This window comes from Gopherus flavomarginatus, chromosome 7 (genome assembly GCF_025201925.1).
Source record: "Gopherus flavomarginatus isolate rGopFla2 chromosome 7, rGopFla2.mat.asm, whole genome shotgun sequence".
Taxonomy (NCBI): Eukaryota; Metazoa; Chordata; order Testudines; family Testudinidae; genus Gopherus; species Gopherus flavomarginatus.
This window is the reverse complement of record NC_066623.1, coordinates 22,046,433-22,064,094: the sequence shown is the minus strand read 5'-3', so window position 1 is coordinate 22,064,094 and position 17,662 is coordinate 22,046,433. Positions and strand designations below refer to the sequence as shown.

General features: G+C 54.4%; 2 protein-coding genes across 2 annotated transcripts; one reads left to right on the top strand and one right to left on the bottom strand.

Annotated features, from left to right (window-relative positions):
- The first annotated feature begins 697 nt into the window (after positions 1–697).
- On the top strand, positions 698–7,413 carry IL17B (interleukin 17B). Its single transcript, XM_050962858.1, has 3 exons — positions 698–759; positions 4,844–5,178; positions 5,659–7,413. The coding sequence occupies exons 1-3, from the start codon at positions 739–741 to the stop codon at positions 5,924–5,926; spliced, it is 624 nt and encodes a 207-aa protein (XP_050818815.1). The 5' UTR covers positions 698–738; the 3' UTR covers positions 5,927–7,413.
- A 353-nt stretch (positions 7,414–7,766) lies between these two features.
- On the bottom strand, positions 7,767–17,316 carry PCYOX1L (prenylcysteine oxidase 1 like). Its single transcript, XM_050962904.1, has 7 exons — positions 17,193–17,316; positions 16,270–16,416; positions 14,721–14,927; positions 13,452–13,626; positions 13,019–13,230; positions 12,667–12,807; positions 7,767–10,677 (listed from the first exon to the last, which is right to left on the bottom strand). The coding sequence occupies exons 1-7, from the start codon at positions 17,200–17,202 to the stop codon at positions 10,019–10,021; spliced, it is 1,551 nt and encodes a 516-aa protein (XP_050818861.1). The 5' UTR covers positions 17,203–17,316; the 3' UTR covers positions 7,767–10,018.
- Between the last annotated feature and the right edge of the window lie 346 nt (positions 17,317–17,662).

The window sequence follows — 17,662 nt, the reverse complement described above, 5'->3', positions numbered from 1 at the left end:
CCCAGGGGGCACCGTACCTCTAGGCAGGAACACTGAGGGTGCTCTGAGACCTCAGCTCATCAGAGGAAGAAAACAGCTGGCTGGCCAAGTCATGCACCAGGAGCCATCACTCCAGGCCTGTCTCTTTAGGGCATATACTGTGCCATTAGCTGGGGGTAGCATCCTATGCACCAGGGACTGAGCTGTGACCTCCTCAATGTCTCACACAGGCCACCGAACAGCTTCTCATCATCTGAATCCAAACCCTTGGCCTAGAGAGGAGCCTCCACATCCTGGGAAGTGGGGGCATGACTGCAGTGTCCAGAGCCACGACTAGAACTCAGGGCACCTGCTCCCAGCCCTGTGTTCCTGCCACTGCCCTACCCAGCCTGCACAAAGCACACCACAGCTTGTCTGCATGGCACATCTACCCTTTCCAAAGTTCTCCCAGGGGACTTTGCCTTCAGCCTGCCCCGGTGCTGGGTAGCAGGTATTTAAGCAAACACAGCCCGTAAGCTCAGGCCATCAGCAAAGTGCACGTGGGCCATGAGGAGCCCACGTTCTGCCTGCAGCACCAGACAACACCAGCAATTGTCCCTCTGTCAACATCCATGCTGGCACCTGGGGAAAGCTCATTGTGCTGCCAGACCCACCCCCAGGCACTGCAGAGATTAGGGGCTGGTGCTTTCCTTTTTAAATCGCCTGGTTCACCCTGTTCCCGTCACACTGCGGCAAGGATTCTCCGAGTCGCCCTCTGCCATGGACTGGGCTCCATCCCTGGTAGGTGCCTGGGCTGTTTTCACTAAACTTGGTGCTTTTTATTTAAGCTCTGTTTATTAAGGGCTGGTTGGGTTTGTTTGCTTTGGAAACAGGCGCTCTGCCTGGATGAGTTATTGCTCCCCACGCCTGGCATAGCTGGGACAAAACAGCCACAGAGCCTGTGGGCTGCAGAGAGTCCAGTGCAAAGAGGCCAACGTGATAGCTCCTGCCTAGAGAAATGACTTGCATTTAGAGAGCTCCTTTCAGCCCCAAGGATCCCAAGCACTCTGCAAGCTAAGACACATGTAGGAATCATGGCACCCAGCAATGAAATGCAGCCACCTCTGAGGTGGGGCATGGCAGCTGTTTATCTGGGCACAATGTCACAACCCACGAGTTTAGGACAGGGAGTGAAGACGACTCCTGTGTCCAGTTGCAACTGGAGACTATATGTAGAAATGGTGGCTTTGTTTGCTGTTGGGAAGCTTGCCCTGCCCTTTAAGGATGGAGCAGGTTCCTGCAGGGAGAAGCGTGAGATACATTGCCAGAGAGCCCTGCACTGTGACTGGGCCAGAGACAGGAAGGGAGGGAGCAGAGGTGAATGGCCAAAGGGTAAAGCACTGGCTCACACTAGACAGAGGAGAGACAACTCAGGTCATGTACTGTGCCAGGAGAACGGCATCTTTTTAGGACACAAGGCAGGTACCTCAGTAGCCCAGTTCCTGGGGGCTCAGGTACTCTGGCACTCCCTTGACACCACAAGGAACAACCACAGAATGGAGTGCTAGGGAGGAGACACAAGAGGTCATGGGGGTGAGGAAGGAAATCCAGGAGGGTTTGCCTAATGATTATTCAGTATGTCTACTCCAACGCACTTTTAACGGTCTGCAAGCCCTACACACATGCAGATTCCCTACAGCAATGCAGCCACCTCTGGGGTGGGGGACAAATAGTCCACCCAAAGCACAGCAGTAAGCTGGGGAGGGGAAGTGCATTTTATTCAAGGCGCAGGGGGAATGGAAATACCTTTTCCTAGCATGGCTAGAACACCCATACACAACAAACGGGCTGGGGGGCTAGCAGTGAAGAGATAGGAAGCTGCACACAGCTCACTTGATCTACCTGTGAGAGATGAGAGGTCAGGCAGCCTCTCCGGGGGTGGGGGCGCTGTCCCTATCAGAGTTTGCACCAGTGGCTCCAGAGCGTCAGCGTATCCCAGGCCAAGCCTCCCCTCAGAACATCGCAGCGGCACAACGCTTCAGCGTAGACGTGTGCTGAAGCAGTGGGAGGGGTTCTCCAGGCACAGCAGCAAATCCACTGCCCCCTCAAGGGGTAGCTATCGTTCAACTACATCAATCTGGCTGTGGATCCTTCACACTCTTGAGTCATCCAGCTGAGTTGATGTAATATTCTGCCATAGCCCCTGCAGGTACAACACCCAGAATCCCCCTCCCCACTTTTTATGAGGACAAGCGGCCCGCTAGAGGTGGCATGAGGGTGGGAATTGCAGATGTGCACCACACATCCCTGTGTCACTACCAGTCTTTAGCATGGCAGGTGTTCACCACTGACTTGCCATGGTGAATTTACCCTTTTGCATTTCACCAGGGAAGCTAGACTGGCCGCTGTCTCTCCGTAATCATTTCCTCCTCCAGGTTTCTGCCATGCCAGTCCTGCAAACGGTGGCTAAGGAAACAAACAGACCAAAGCTCTGTTTGCATTGGCCTTAGAGGAAAAACAGAGAGAAACCTTTTCAATCCCATTAGTAAACCGACCTGACATGAGGGCTAGTCCCCTCCCCCCAGCCTGTCCAGCTCACTAGGGAGTTTGTCCTGACTTTCTGCAAACAGTCTCCCCCCTCCATCATTTCAACACTCAGGGCACTTGCAACAAGCAGCTATTTAGCCAACCTAGCTCTGGAACTGCCATCGTGGTGCTCTCCCCACTAGCATGCTGGAAACGCTGCCAGCTGCTGGTAATCAGGAGCAAGGCTGAGCCAGTCAGCTGCCCCATGTACCCAGCCAGCATAGGGGGCACATGAGGTTACCATCTTACAGGAAACACCACCCCCAGGAGCTTAGATTCCACAGGGCAATCTCCCCCCAGACACGATCATTGCTGGAATCCCCGCCTGCGAGCCGGTTACAAAGGAGAATCTGTCTAATTTGCCCCCTTTACTGAAGCACAGAGAGGTTGAGTAGCAGAGGGGTAGCCGTGTTAGTTTGGATCTGTAAAGGCAGCAAAGAATCCTGTGGCACCTTATAGACTAACAGACGTTTTGGAGCATGAGCTTTCGTGGGTGAATATCCACTTCGTCGGATGCATGTAGTGGAAATTTCCAGGGGCAGGTATAAATATGCAAGCAAGAAGCAAGCTAGAGATAATGAGGTTAGTTCAGTCAGGGAGGATGAGGCCCTCTTCTAGCAGTTGAGGTGTGAAAACCAAGGGAGGAGAAACTGGTTTTGTAGTTGGCAAGCCATTCACAGTCTTTGTTTAATCCTGAGCTGAGGGTGTCTAATGTGCAGATGAACTGAAGCTCAGCAGTTTCTCTTTGAAGTCTGGTCCTGAAGTTTTTTTGCTGCAGGATGGCCACCTTAAGGTCTGCTATAGTGTGGCCAGGGAGGTTGAAGTGTTCTCCTACAGGTTTTTGTATATTGCCATTCCTAATGTCTGATTTGTGTCCATTTCTCCTTTTCCGTAGCGACTGTCCAGTTTGGCCGATGTACATAGCAGAGGGGCATTGCTGGCATATGATGGCGTACATTACATTGGTGGATGTGCAGATGAATGAACCAGTGATGGTGTGGCTGATCTGGATAGGTCCTGTGATGGTGTCACTAGTGTAGATATGTAGGCAGAGTTGGCATCGAGGTTTGTTGCATGGATTGGTCCCTGAGCTAGAGTTCCTATGGTGCGATGTGCAGTTACTGGTGAGAATATGCTTCAGGTTGGCAGGCTGTCTGTAGGTGAGGACTGGCCTGCCACCCAAGGCCTGTGGAAGTGTGGGATCATTGTCCAGGATGGATTGTAGATCCCTGATGATGCATTGCAGGGGTTTTAGCTAGGGACTGTATGCGATGGCCAGTGGAGTCCTGTTGGTTTCTTTCTTGGGTTTGTCTTGCAGTAGGAGGCTTCTGGGTACATGTCTGGCTCTTTTGATCCGTTTCCTTATTTCCTCGTGTGGGTATTGTAGTTTTGAGAATGCTTGGTGGAGATTTTGTAGGTGCTGGTCTCTGTCTGAGGGGCTAGAGCAGATGCGGTTGTACCTCAGTGCTTGGCTGTAGACAATGGATCGTGTGGTGTGCCCAGGATGGAAGCTGGAGGCATGAAGGTAGGCATAGCGGTCGGTAGGTTGTCGGTATAGGGTGGTGTTAATGTGACCATCACTTATTTGCACTGTGGTGTCTAGGAAGTGGACCTCCCATGTAGATTGGTCTAAGCTGAGGTTGATGGTGGGGTGGAAGCTGTTGAAATCGTGGTGGAATTTTTCCAGAGCCTCCTTCCCATGGGTCCAGATGATGAAGATGTCATCAATGTAGCATAGGTAGAGAAGGGGCGTGAGTGGACTAGAGCTGAGGAAGCGTTGTTCCAGGTCGGCCATAAAAATATTGGCATATTGTGGGGCCATGCGGGCGCCCATAGCAGTGCCACTGATCTGGAGATATATATTGTTGTCAAATTTGAAATAGTTGTGTGTGAGGATAAAGGCACAGAGCTCAACCACCAGTTGTGCTGTGGCATCATCAGGGATACTGTTCCTGACAGCTTGTATTCCATCTGTATGTGGGATGTTTGTGTAGAGACCCTCTATAACCATGGTGGCCTCACTCAGGGTCACCCAACAAGGCCGTGGCACTCAGGAAGGGAACACAGGAGTCCTGCTGTCCTGGCCTGTTTTTACCACCGGACCCCATACTGCCCTGCACTGATGCCCCTCTGGGATGTTCCAGCCCTGGTAGGGTTGGCGATTCCTATGATAGAATATTGTTCCCTTTGAACATAACATCCCTGGGCCCCAGTGCCAGCCCAGTATGGGCTGGCTGGAAGTATTCCCAGTGCTGGCCCGTGCCTGGAGAGTCACGCCTTGTCCTGGCTTCCTTCTCAGCTTCTCTTCTGCGCTCTCTCTGTCTCCTTCACGTGGGCTGCTACCACCGAACCCAAGGACCATAGCAAGGAAGCGAAAGGAAAGAGGAAAGGAGTGGGTAGGGATGAGGTCCAGCTGCCGGAGGCCCAGACACCCGGTCCTGACCCCATGCTGAAGAGGAACGCCATGATCTCAGCAGCAGACAGCTCCTACACCCTGCTGGAGGATTACGAACAGAGCATCCAGGAGATGGTGAGCCAGCTGCGGAACAGCTCGGAGCCAGCCGACAGCAAGTGTCAGGTCAACCTGAGGCTCTGGAGGTCCAATAAGAGGAGTCTGTCTCCGTGGACCTACAGGTGAGGCTGCAGGGCAAAGTGCCCCTGGGGACTGGCACTCCCAGGGTAGGGCTCTCACCAGCACCACAAAGGAACAAGGCTCTACTGTGAAGGGAACCTAATGGGCACTAACCAAGTGGAGAACCCCTATGGATGCTGTTCCATTGGGCAGTGATTGCACTGAGTGAGTGATCTGCATCCCTGAGCATCCATGTGTCCATTGCCCTATATGACCCCATTCCTCCATGTGTGGGCATTCCAACATGAGTGCCCACTGGTTCATGCATGGGCATCTCCCCATGCACAGGCAGAGCCTGGTGCAGGCTCATTTCTACACGTGTTACTGCGGCACGTATTCCCCCTTCCCTGTGTACAGGCACTTCCCGCTCACACACACACACTCGTCCAAGGCGCCTCTGTGTGCAAGTGGCCTGCACTCCCGCCCGTGTCCCTGCTTTCCCCTACAGGCTCCGTCAGCCTCACGCTCTCCCTCTTCCCTAGTATAAACCATGATGCAATGCGGATCCCAGCAGACATCCCAGAGGCTCAGTGCCTCTGCACCGGCTGCATCAACCCCTTCACAATGCAGGAGGACCGCACCATCGTCAGCATCCCTATCTACAGCAAGCTGCCCGTCCGCCGGCTCCTGTGCCACCCCCCTGAGGGCTCAGGAACCAAGACCCACAAGAAGAAGAAGAAGAAGAGGTGCCACAAGGAGTACAAGATGGTCATGGAGACCATTGCCGTGGGCTGCACCTGCATCTTCTGAGGACAAGAGGGTCCTCTCACCCTCATTCCATGCTGGCAGCACCAAACCCCCAGCCTCCGTGTATGGACACCAGCTCTCGTCTGACCAGCGTCCTCCTCTTGCTGGATCCATTTGGCAAGGGCCCCAGCCAGTGCCCACCAAGCCTCTCTCGCGAGGGGTGGTCAACGCACAAGCACAGTGTGTGTGTGTGTGTGTGGGGGGGAAATCTGAAGCAAGGAGGCAGCTGCTTGGACTAGAGATGGTTTTTGCATCCACATATCCCTAGCTGGCCTCCAGCATGAGCAACTGCTGTAAGGCCCTGCTCTTTGGGGTGCCACGTGTGCTGTGCCAGCTCTGCAGCTGGGCCCTGGAAGGAAAGCCATCCTGCAACCCCCTCGCCCCAAGCTAGCTCCTCAAGCAGAAGAATGTGGGGGAGGGGCGGGGGGAAGATGGGGATGTTTGCCATGCAGGGCTCCACTTCTGCAAGGCTTGGGAGCTGTGAATGGCAACTGCCACTCCCACTCCCCGTGCCCCTCAAGACAGCACTTCAGCCCCATTGGCTGCCGCCTGTCACCTGCTTCCCTTGCTCAGCAGCCGCTCAGTTCTGGGCTCCCGTCCGCACACTTGCATTGCCGCACTGCCATTCAGGCTAACTGGTCCACCGAGCCCAAGGGGCTGCCCCTTCTCACAACCAGGCAGCATGACCAGAAGAGAGGCAACATTTCATGGGCAGGTCCCGAACCACCTCATGCAGAGGCCAGGAGAGGCAGCTGCTCCTGGCCTGATTTCCCCCTATAGCTCCCAGCAGCACCAGCTCAGGAGATCCAGTCTGTGGCCAGGCTAGCCCTGCACCCACCTCAGGTCTGCAGGGGAGGGCGGGGGTTGTATTTGATGGGAGTACAATGCACTGCAGCTGATTCCACAACTCTCTGACCTGCCAGGTGTTGGTGAGAGCACAAGCCAGGGCTGCTGTGGGCCACTGCCAGCAGCTGATCATTGGGGAGGGGGCATGTCTGCTGAACCTAAGCCCCAGCAGCAGATGCTGTCTCTGAAATTCCAGGCTCCCTGGCCCCTGCCACCCCTGTAGGGCTGCACCCAGCTGAGGAACTTGCCTTATCTCAGTGCCACTGGGAGGGGGCCTGGCCCCACTGGAACACCCGATAGCAGGGTCCGGGTTGGAGCAGGAAGCCTGGCTGGGTGCCAAGGGCCTAAGGGCTTTTGCTGCCTTCCAAGGGCAGTGTGTGCTAACGAGTGGGAAGCCCACCGTAGAAATCACCCCTTGGGGAGGGTCAGGACCCCCTGGAGAAGGCTGCCATGTCCAGCCATACATGGAGCATACTAGCCCCCAGGAGCAGGGCAGGAGAGGTCGAGGATGGGGTCAGAAGACAGCTGGGAGTGGAAGGGGGTCACAGCATTGGCCTCTCACCCCAGGTAAGCCTGGTTCATGTACAGAGCCAGGCAGCACAGGGAAGGGGCTGGTTCCTGGCTGGTCTTTGGGCACTAGACAAGACTGCAAATCCCTCCTCTCCAGGCTGATCAGAGCCCATGTCCCCATGCTAGCCTCTCCAACGCCCTCTGCAGCATCCATCAACAGAACAATGGCACCAGGCCCTGCTACTGCCCCCTCAAAGAACACAGGGTCTCCTGCAGCTACCCCACCCCTGCTGTTCAGGGAGGGATACTGAAAAACAGACAAAATCTGGCTGGCCCTGGTTAAAGTGGCAGCATCTGCATGATGAGCCTGAGCTGGGGTAACCTTCAGCAGCGCCACAGCCCTTCACAGACACTGACCAACTCGGCCTCTCCACTGGTATTGCGGTACCTATTGTACACATGGGGAAACAGGCAAAGAGGTGGGAAGGCTTGGCCAGTGCCCTGGGCCAGGCAGTCTTGGTACAGAGAACTAGTTCCCTGTTTCTACTGAGGAAAGTATTTCTCCCGCAAGGAAGAGGTGATGGCCATCACCCCATCCCCACCTCAGTCACTGTCCCCCCCAGAGCCAGCCCAGCTCCTCTGGGTACAGCAAGCAAGCCACCAGCCCAAACAGCCTGGGAGCTTTAATGGGGAAGGTCAGAAGAGAGGCAGGACCCCTCGTGCCTTGGCCCTGCTGGAGCTGTGGTTGGCAGGTTACCTGCTCTGCTCTGCAGTTCAGAGACAGCGCTGGAGACTGACAATAGAGAGCATCCCTCACCATAATTTGCTGGCACCGCTCCTCAGCCAAACAAACCTGGCTCCTTGGCATCTACTTCTCCTCTGGCACACCAGCCCCAGCTCACAGGCCACCCTCCCACAGTGGGGCTGGCCATTCCTCAGGGAGCCAGAAGGGGGTGCTAATCCTTTTCTTCTAGTCCCAAAAAACTGAACTCTTCCCCCAAAACTATTCCTCAGCCCCTCTCCATTGGGGATGCTGCTGACTAGTTTCCATCTCTGTTACCACAGGGCCTATCCAGCCAGCCAGCAGAGCAGTCTCAACTCATCGGGGCCACAGGGCCGCCGTGGGCTGGTGGGTGAGACTTCCCAGAGCCATGTGGCCTCCGCAAGGAGAGCTTTCACTCAGCTCACAAGCAGCTCTCAGCCAGGGGGCACCGCACATCTAACTTTCTAGGCGGCACTGCCAGCCTTTTCCCCTCACTCATGGGGTCACAACGCCAAGCACTGACGTCCGACCCAGCCATTCCTGTCTGAAAGAGCGGCATCCGGGTCAATTCAGTGCGTGTTGTGACAGAGCATACAGGGTCTTCAATGCTGAAACTGAGAAATACTGCCCTGAACACTGGGTGGATATTAAGGGACATGCTTTTAAAAGGTTTTCTAGTCTTTGCACAGTTGGACAGCAGATCAAAGCACTGATTTACTACAAGCAGAAACCCCTTTATTGGAATCAATGTATTAATGGCCCCAGTTCCCTCTAGATTACTCTGTTGGTTTTTTTTTTTTTTTTTTTTTTTTTTTTAAGATTCAGGGGACATGATTCAAGAAAGGTTGAAAACCCGTCTTAAACCGAGCATCAATCCCTCTGCCCCAGGGAACCTGCCAAGGACCGCCAGCCACTACAGCGCTTCCTGAGTGTGCGTTCAGTCTGTCCCCAACGCATGGGCTTAGAGAGCCTAGCAAGGCCCAAAGGGGTCAAGGTTAGTGCTGGGAAAGGGGTTTGTAGGTCATGCTTCTAGAGAGGTGAGCGGGCCTTGTGGCTGCTGCAGCGTCGGCCCCTCTAGCTGGCAGCTCCCCCCAGCCCCTGCCCTGCCTGCATTTAGAGGGGAGCTGATGGGCCTGGTTAACAAAGCAAGAGCAGCTCTGGGTGAGAAGCTGAGAGGGACCCACTAGTCATACAAAGCACAGACCTGGTCGCAGCTGGAGAACCACATACCTGCCAAGACCTGAGTGTTGGGTCCAGCGCTGGCCTTGCAAGGACTGAGGACAACCCCGGCAGCTAGAGCAAGGAGTCCAACTGCACTGCGAGCCAGGGGAGTCCTGCCCAGGAAATGCTGTGGACAGGCAGTTGCCTAGACTCAGCAGTGCTCTATAAGATAGCTGGGTCTTGCCAGGTAGGTCATACTCGAAGGTCCATATCCACCTCTGGATCTGTGCCCACAGTACGTGGCCCCATATGGGTAAGAGCCCAAGGCACGTGGCCATATATTTTAGGCCCCATCTGCTCTTGCCATCATCAGGTCTCACCCCTTGAAAGTCTCATGGGATCCCTCGCTCGAGCCCCAGATGATAAGTGACCAGGGAATGGATTTGCACATCCCACCCCATCCTCAGCACTGGCCATTGTTAAGGATGCACAGCCCCAGCCCAACTTAGGATCTGAAATGGGTCCTGGCTGGCAGTTCCCAGGCAATGAGCTTAGGTTCCCTCCTCACCCCTCCCTGGTGCTGGCTGGGTAGGGAGGAAGCCTGAGCATTGATGCCTATAGCAGGCACCTGGCATTAGCGCCACAGGGTGGTGCAGGGGCGGTGTTACTGAAGGCAACAACATACAAGGAACTCATTGGTCAGACCCTCCCCTCCTCTCATCCAGAAATCCAGTGGTCTCTCCCCCAACAATAAATCCTCAGCAGGCTAGTAAATGAAGAGGCTCCAGGCCAGCTCCCCAGCAGCCCCCCTCGTGTCACAGTTCAGTTTTCACCTTTTGCATCAAGTCCTTCTGGTCAATCTTCTCCAGGTCCTGGTACCACCGGTTGTATGCCAGGAGCGCCACATTCTTAGCTGCCACGGCAGCCATTTCCATGGAGCTGGCCACCCATTCCACACCGTTGAGGTAGAAGAGGTTGTCGTGGAGGATGATGGGCGGGATGCTCTTGGTGGAGTCATAGTGGGGATAAGCCTGCCATTCCGTCACCTGGACTGAATAGTAGGAGCGGAAGAGGGTCTTCAGCTGCTGCTTGTCCAGGGGCTGCTGGGAGAGGACTCGCCAGATGGCAGCCTCCTGGGGCTGCTTGCGCCGGAAGGCGCCTGAGATATTGACGGGGCAGATGTTGTCCATAGCTTTGAAGAAGAGGTGAGGGGAGTCAGTGGTGAGGATGCTAGCAAAGGGGAAGAGCTTGGGGTCAGGGAAGCCAAAGTAGGAGGAGTTGAGGTAGCCATGGACAACGGAGGTGATGATGGGATGGAAGGAGCCTGGGAAGTCAGTGATGGGGGGGTCAAAGTTCTCAAAGGTGATGTTGCTCCTGCCAGAATGCAGTGGCGTAGCGATAACCACCATGTCGTAAAAGGCCGAACCTTGGCCTTCATCATCCTCGTAGCGCACCTGGTACAGGGCTTTCCCGTCTGCAAAGGGACAGCACGGAGACTCAGTACAGCCACCAGCCCAGGGCCCAGAGCATCATTTGCCAACAGCATTGGGTTCACCGCTCAGGAAGATGGGAGCACTGAGAGCACAAGCAAGCCAGGCACAAGCCAGGCAAAGCATTGGGCACGCTCCCTGCTCTACATCCTGACCTGCAGCCCATTTCAGCTCTGCCAATGCACCTCAGTGCTGACCTGCAGCTCCCTGCTATTCCAGTCCAGCGCCCTCCCCCTCCCGACTCCCACTGTATCTCACTATTAAACTGCAACACCCCACCTCCCCCATGTCCCCATTCCAGTCCTGGGGAGTCACCTGGCAGACCTATTGGGCAACACAGGGTCCCTGAGCAAAGGAGACAAACTGCAGCTGATCAATAAACATTCTCTTTCCCGTGGCAGCAGACGGGGATGGAGCAACAGTCTCCCTCCCCAGGGACTGGAGAAACGCCGGCTGCCACAGAGATGCCAGAGCTCTCCACTATTTCAGCACAGAGCTTTGGAGCCACATGCTAGCCTCACTGCACCCTCTGGTGTGAGAGGTCTGCACTGCAGCCTCCCATTTCACATCTCTCCCTCGCCACAGACCTGTCCAGCCACAGCCATTCACCTCATATGAGTACTGTAGGGCAATCTCTTTATCACGAAAGTGTAACTTACAAATGTAGATTTTTTTGTTACATAACTGCACTCAAAAACAAAACAATGTAAAACTTTAGAGCCTACAAGTCCACTCAGTCCTACTTCTTGTTCAGCCAATTACTAAGACAAATAAGTTTGTTTACATTTACAGGATATACTGCTGCCTGCTCCTTATTTACAATGTCACCTGAAAGTTAGAACAAGTGTTTGCACAGCACTTTTGTAGCTGGCATTGCAATGTATTTACATGCCAGATATGCTAAACATTCATATGCCTCTTAATACTTCGGCCACCATTCCAGAGGACATGCTTCCATGTTGATATTGCTCATTAAAAAAAAATGTGTTAATTAAATTTGTGACTGAACTCTTGGGGGAGAACTGAATGTCTCCCGTTCTGTTTTACCCACATTCTGCCATATATTTCATGTTATAGCAGTCTTGGATAATGACCCAGCACATGTTTGTTTTAAGAACGCTTTCACAGCAGATTTGACAAAACGCAAAGAAGGTTGTGAGATTTCTACGGATAGATACAGCACATGACCCAAGGTTTAAGCATCTGACGTGCTTTCCCAAATCCGACAGGAATGAGGTAAAGAGATTGCACTACAATATTTATATTAATGCAGTGATGAATTGAAATATACTATCTCTTTTGTTTTTTATAGTGCAAATATTTGTAATAAAAATAAATATAAAGTGAGCACTGTACACTTTGTATTCTGTGTTGTAATTGAAGTCAATATATTTGAAAATGTAGAAAAATATCCAAAAATACTTAAATAAATGGCATTCTATTATTGCTTAACAGTGCGATTAATTTTTTTAAATCGCTTGACAGCCGTAGAATAAACCACCAGTTTTGGGGAGTGTCTGCCCTGTTTCTTGCAGTCTGCCCTGTGGTGTGTGGCATTCTCAGCGTGACTCATCCCAGGCACCCTCACATCAATGCTTTATGATACCATGACAGCACAGGAAGAAGGCATCCACCCAAACCTAACAGACGCAAATGGGCAGAGCAGGGGGAAACGGCAAAGGCAGAGGGCTGTGGGATGGCAGAGGAGAAGGAAATCTGGGGCCTCTCAGCCCTCTGCACCCTACCAGCAGATCTGCTATTTTCTGCTCTCTGCTCCCCCCACTGCTCTGCTTGTGCCCCTCAATCCAAAGGCAAGAGGGAAATGCACTAGTCCTAAAGATACCCCTAACCCACTGAGGCCCCTAGCCCTACAGACTCAGCTCCTGCCCCATTGGCAGATATACAGTCCCCAGTGTCAACTTCCCCTCCCCACCCCCCGCGAAGGCAGGAGCCAGGAGGCCCAGCTGGCTCACCTGAGCTGTGCAGAGAGACACCTGTCACCCTGGCCTGGATCACGTTGGCCTTAGTTAGCTTCAGCAAACCCGAACACACCAGCTTGTTGCCGCCTTCCACAGCCCATGCATTGCCCTGAGCCCCTGCCAGCGACATGGCCCCTGCGAAAAGGAACAGTGGGGATTAGACTCCATTTGTGGAAGGGAGGCATTTCCCCAGGACGCCTGCTCCCAGTGGAGATACATGCTTGTCTTTGGCTTCAGATGTCCCAATGTCAGAGCGTCCCCGGGTCCACTGAGCAGCACCAGCTGCTGGCTCCAAGGAGGCTCTTGAGGCCATTGCAGGGCACTGGCATGACCAGTCGGGCCTCACCTGCGAAGGCAGGCATGAGCACTGACTGGCCATAGCTGGAGCGCAGGACGGCTGCGATGACGTCGTCAATGAAGCGCTGTGTGATGCCCACCTCCAGCAGGGACTCGGCCACAGAGCGCTGCGTCATGTTGACGAAGGTTTCGCCACCCAGCGAGCGCAGGAGCTCCTCCAGGTTGGAGAAGGCATAGCCATGTGCCTGGTACTTATAGATCCTGCAGGAGGTGAGTAGAAACGGAGTCAGGAGCAGCACACACACCCATCCCGGCCCCTGTACTGAGCCTGGAGGGCTAACTTGCCCTCTCTCAGCTTGGCCACCTGGTGACAGAGTCCCCTGGGGGAATCGGGCATAGCACCCAGCCTAGGGCTGAGAGCGTAAGGCCACACCCACTCTCTCCCCTCTCAGAAGCACTGATGCTACCAAGCCATCCCATACCTCATGAACTTCTCCATCACCTCCTCCACCCACATCTGCAGGCGCAGGAAGCTGATTCCATAATGCCACCAGAGCCGGAAGAGGTTCAGCAGGTACCAGTCCGTCTCCTCCAGGACAAACTGCTCCCCACTGAAGATGGCGCTCTTCCCTGCCACCTCTCGTCGGTGCTTCAGGCCTGCAGAGGGTGACAGAGAGAGAAGCTAAGTCAGCCATCTAGAGCATGGGGGGTGGGGGGGGGGCATATGTGACAACAAGCCTTCGCTGTATACACTGATGCTGCTGATGGGCCCAAGTGCTGGCGAGCCCACAGCAAAACGCCCCTGCGTGTGGAGCAGGGATGGGGCGAAGTGTCACCGGCTCTTCTCTCTACCATGAGCCGAACCAAACCCTGGGTCCTAACAGCCCCAAACTCGGAGAACTAGAAATCTGGATGGGCTCAACCCTAATGACATGCACAATATGAAACTCTGTGAGCTCTTTAGGACCCAGGTTCCCTGGACAGACACGACCTGTTAGAGAGATGCCATGAATTCGGGGCACACACTGCTTCTGGGTTGGCTGAACAGAAAACAGATCATGACTCTTAGCCACAGTGACAGAAACTCCTGCTCCTCAAGCATTACTCTCACTGATGCTGCACCCAAAGACTGGCTTCTATCAGGTCCACTGCAATAGCTCCTTGATCCTGACCCCACAGCCCCTGCTTCTCCAAGCCCAAGTCTCACAGGGCCCTGGTCGTGCCCCTCTGCTATCCCAGGCCTGAGCCCTGTGATGTCCCTCAGGATGAGGGAGTGATAGGGATCGAGTGGAACAAACACAGAGGGCAGGCTGTTGGCCACTCTCCAACCCTGCAACTCCCTGGCCCTCTAGCTCAGAATGAGGGACACAGCTCAAGCCAGGGTCTATCTATGCCCCGCCTTGGGTCGAGCGGTCAGGGAGCAGGAGTGCCGATGACACCGGCCCTTTCTGAAGGGGATTCAGATCATCACGTTGGGATGTCACATCAGCCTGGTGGGTTTGGCGATGCTGAGCCTCCCATCCTCACCGCACTCATGATTGGCCCCTAAACTAGGCGGAGGCCTAGCTGTCTGGAGAAGAGGGGAATTTGTGTTGCAAACACCCCAGCCCTGCAGGCTGGAGCAGAAGGTTTCTCCTGAGGAGCAGGGTCAGCACCGAGTACCTTCTCTTCCCAAGCTCCAAGGAAGGGACAAGGACAGAGGGGTTCCCACCCACTCCCCGTGTGCACCAGAGGGGAGAGGCAGCACTCACCCAGGAGCTTGACGAAGTCCTGCATGTGCAGGCTGAGTGAGTGGATAGAGGCACCACCGCATTCGTACTGCTGCTTGTTGACGATGATGGTGGCCAGTCGGCCCCCCTCACTGCCCTTCTCGTATACGTCCAGCTGCACGTGTGGTCCAAAGTGCTGCTGCAGGAAGTAGGCCACTGCTGAGCCACCTATCCCGGCGCCCACCACGGCTGCCAGTGGGGAAGCAAGGGAAATAGACCTGTTAGATACAACAAACGTACCCGCAGCTTTCACCACGGCCACAACAGAGCGGAGTAGCAGATCTGCAGGAGGCTGCTTTCGCAGGGAGACGCAGTTTGTACAGAGGGGGCCCCAAAGCATGGACTATCCCCACACACCACATCAGATCAAGAAAGCACAGCCTCTGTAATGTGAGACCCTGGAATGGGCTTGAGCATTGGCTAGGACTCCCCAGGCAGCAACCCTAAGGTACTCAGCTCCTAGTGAGCCAGCAAGAAGGCTGGGATCAAAATAAAATTGGTCCCAGACCTGGGAAGGGCCGAGGAACCTGAGTGATGGGGATAGATGAGGGAAACTCCATGTGAGGGGACAGCAATGGTCAGAGGGGTCCGTTACCAAATGCCAGACGCACTCAAGTGTGACAGAGCAGCATCAGCACAAGCCATCAGCAGCCCGAGGGCCTCTCCTATCTAGAGACTAATTCAGCTAAACAACTGACTGGACCCATTCTACAAACCAGCCCTGAGCTGGGAAAGGAGGGGAACAGACATACACACGAGCATATGTCACAGGTCATCTGCCTGGGGCACACTCAGCAGATCAGTCCCAATCTCCTGACAGCTAGAGGGCTAGTTTTGCCACAAGCACAAGGGCACTAAGCAAACCCGGCTCACCAGGTCCGTGGCACCTAGCCCCCTGAGAACTGGAATACTCTGAGTTATTTCTTCTTTTACCCCCCAGGTGAAAGGAGTGGATTCAGGATGTGCTGCCTGGAACCAAGCACAGCACAGCGGAGAGCTGGGCAGGCAACGCTGCTACCACAGCTTCACCCACACACCCCAGTCCTGCCCAGCTATATCCATGGACATAGTTTGGGTGGGGCATAGAGAGCATTACCCCCACTCCAAATTGCAAGCCTCAGGCAAGCGCAGAATTCCCCCACCCCCCATTGGCCTGGCTGGAGCTGCCCCCTCCATACAGAAGTCAAACTAAACCAATGGCTGCACCCCCTCCCTGGACAGGCCAGCACTGAAGGCCACAGCTCTGCAATGCTTCACCACCCTGATCATAGCAGCCTTTGTTGCTCCTGCTGATGCCCCTGAATCCTGGCCTTCAGCAGCGGCTGCTCTTCCAAGGCTGGGTTCTGCCCCCCGCCCCCAGCATTGCCAATGCCTCTTAGCCCCCGCAATCTGCAGATTCATAAACTCTGCCACTCCTTGGTCTCTTCTGATCAGTGGCTGGCTGGCTGACCTCCTCTCCCCATTCATCTTTTCTATTGTCGTGATCTCAGTGACTCTCTTCCATTCTCCAGTGAGAAGGAGCAGCGCCTACCTATTTTGCCAGGGGCATCCCCTGCTGCAGCCGAGGAGGGACCTGCCAGTAGCACCCCTATAGCGATAGCTGAAAGGAGCCGCATTGCACAGGGCACCGGCTGCGGCTCAGCCATCATGGATGATGGAGGGGAGCAGGAGGCTGCACCTAGCAAAAGAAAGAGAATGCAAAAATACAGCGCGTGCAATCAAATCATCGCCAGCCACGCTGCTCCCCGGCAAAGGGGGAGCGGCCCCACCCCAGCAGGCTGAGCACGGGGCCTCGGTACGTCTCGCTTCTCCTGCCAAAGGCTGCGCTGCAATGTGTGGGCAAGGCAGCCCAGCCCCCACGCCGCTCCGTGCGGCTGATCCCATGGTGCACTAGCCCCGGAGCCTGCGGAGGGGTCTTCTTAAAGGGACCGCGCTCCGAGAGCAAACGCATTGCCGTGCCTGCATTAGGAGAGCCCGGTTCGCTCCCGCCGCAGGTCAGCCACCCGGCCCACTGAGGCGCTTGGATCCCTTGTGTCTCTCTCCAGCTTGCAGCAGAATTCAACAGGGATGGAGCCGGCAGGGCCCAATCTCAATGGAACAGGCTGCTAGCTAGAGAAATGCACCTGTGGCCCTGGTCCTGCACTGGGCTACCTGTGGACACGGGGCCATTGCAGTGGAGCTCATTGGCAGATAGGGGCTTGTCAGAAAGCACTTCCCCCCTCCCCCTTAAAGCAGATCCCCATGGGTGGACCCCTGAGCCCATGCAGATAGGGTGACTAGATGTCCTGATTTTATAGGGACAGTCCCAATATTTGGGGATTTTTCTTATATAGGTGCCTATTACCCTCCTCCACACTCTGTCCTGATTTTTCATACTTGCGATCTGGTCACCCTATATGTGGAGCCCCAGAGAAGTGATTGGTGCTCTGTGCTGCAGCTGGCAGAGGGCTCTACCCACCCACATCCAGTTGAAAAATCAGGGCCTTCTGTTCTACAGTGACATCCCTTTTCCCTTATGTGCATAGTCAGTTTCACCAGTTGCACCTCTTAGTTTGCAAACGTGGCAGGGGAACCTGCAAAATAAATAAATAAAATAAAATAAAATAAAATAAATACAAAGTTTCCATCAGAATTAAGAAAAAACAAGAAAGGAAAAGGAAATACAGCACACGTCCAATTATCCTAATTCCCTTGATCCCCAAATTCTAGTTATCCAAATCCACAGTGCATCCCTCATGTAGCCCTCTGTCAGTTAATAGCCCTTCCATGTATCTGACTGCCTGGTTACCCAACCGTTTGGGATACATGGATAAATGGCAGTGTACTGAATGTCTTGGGTTGGAGTCTGTACCGTCTGAACATACTTAGACCTGTCTCTTTAAAGTAAAAATGATGCAAGGAAAATGACATGTTAAGCACGCCCA

What these genes read in the sequence shown, in the direction of transcription:
- IL17B (XM_050962858.1), top strand. Translation starts at nt 739, where the DNA reads ATGGACTGGGCTCCATCCCTG. An exon ending in TGGACTGGGCTCCATCCCTG is followed by an intron (nt 760 to 4,843) that starts GTAGGTGCCTGG and finishes CTTCCTTCTCAG; the next exon opens with CTTCTCTTCTGCGCTCTCTC. An exon ending in CTGTCTCCGTGGACCTACAG is followed by an intron (nt 5,179 to 5,658) that starts GTGAGGCTGCAG and finishes CCTCTTCCCTAG; the next exon opens with TATAAACCATGATGCAATGC.
- PCYOX1L (XM_050962904.1), bottom strand. An exon ending in GTGATGGAGAAGTTCATGAG is followed by an intron (nt 13,231 to 13,451) that starts GTATGGGATGGC and finishes CACCTCCTGCAG; the next exon opens with GATCTATAAGTACCAGGCAC. An exon ending in GCTCATGCCTGCCTTCGCAG is followed by an intron (nt 12,808 to 13,018) that starts GTGAGGCCCGAC and finishes TCCTTTTCGCAG; the next exon opens with GGGCCATGTCGCTGGCAGGG.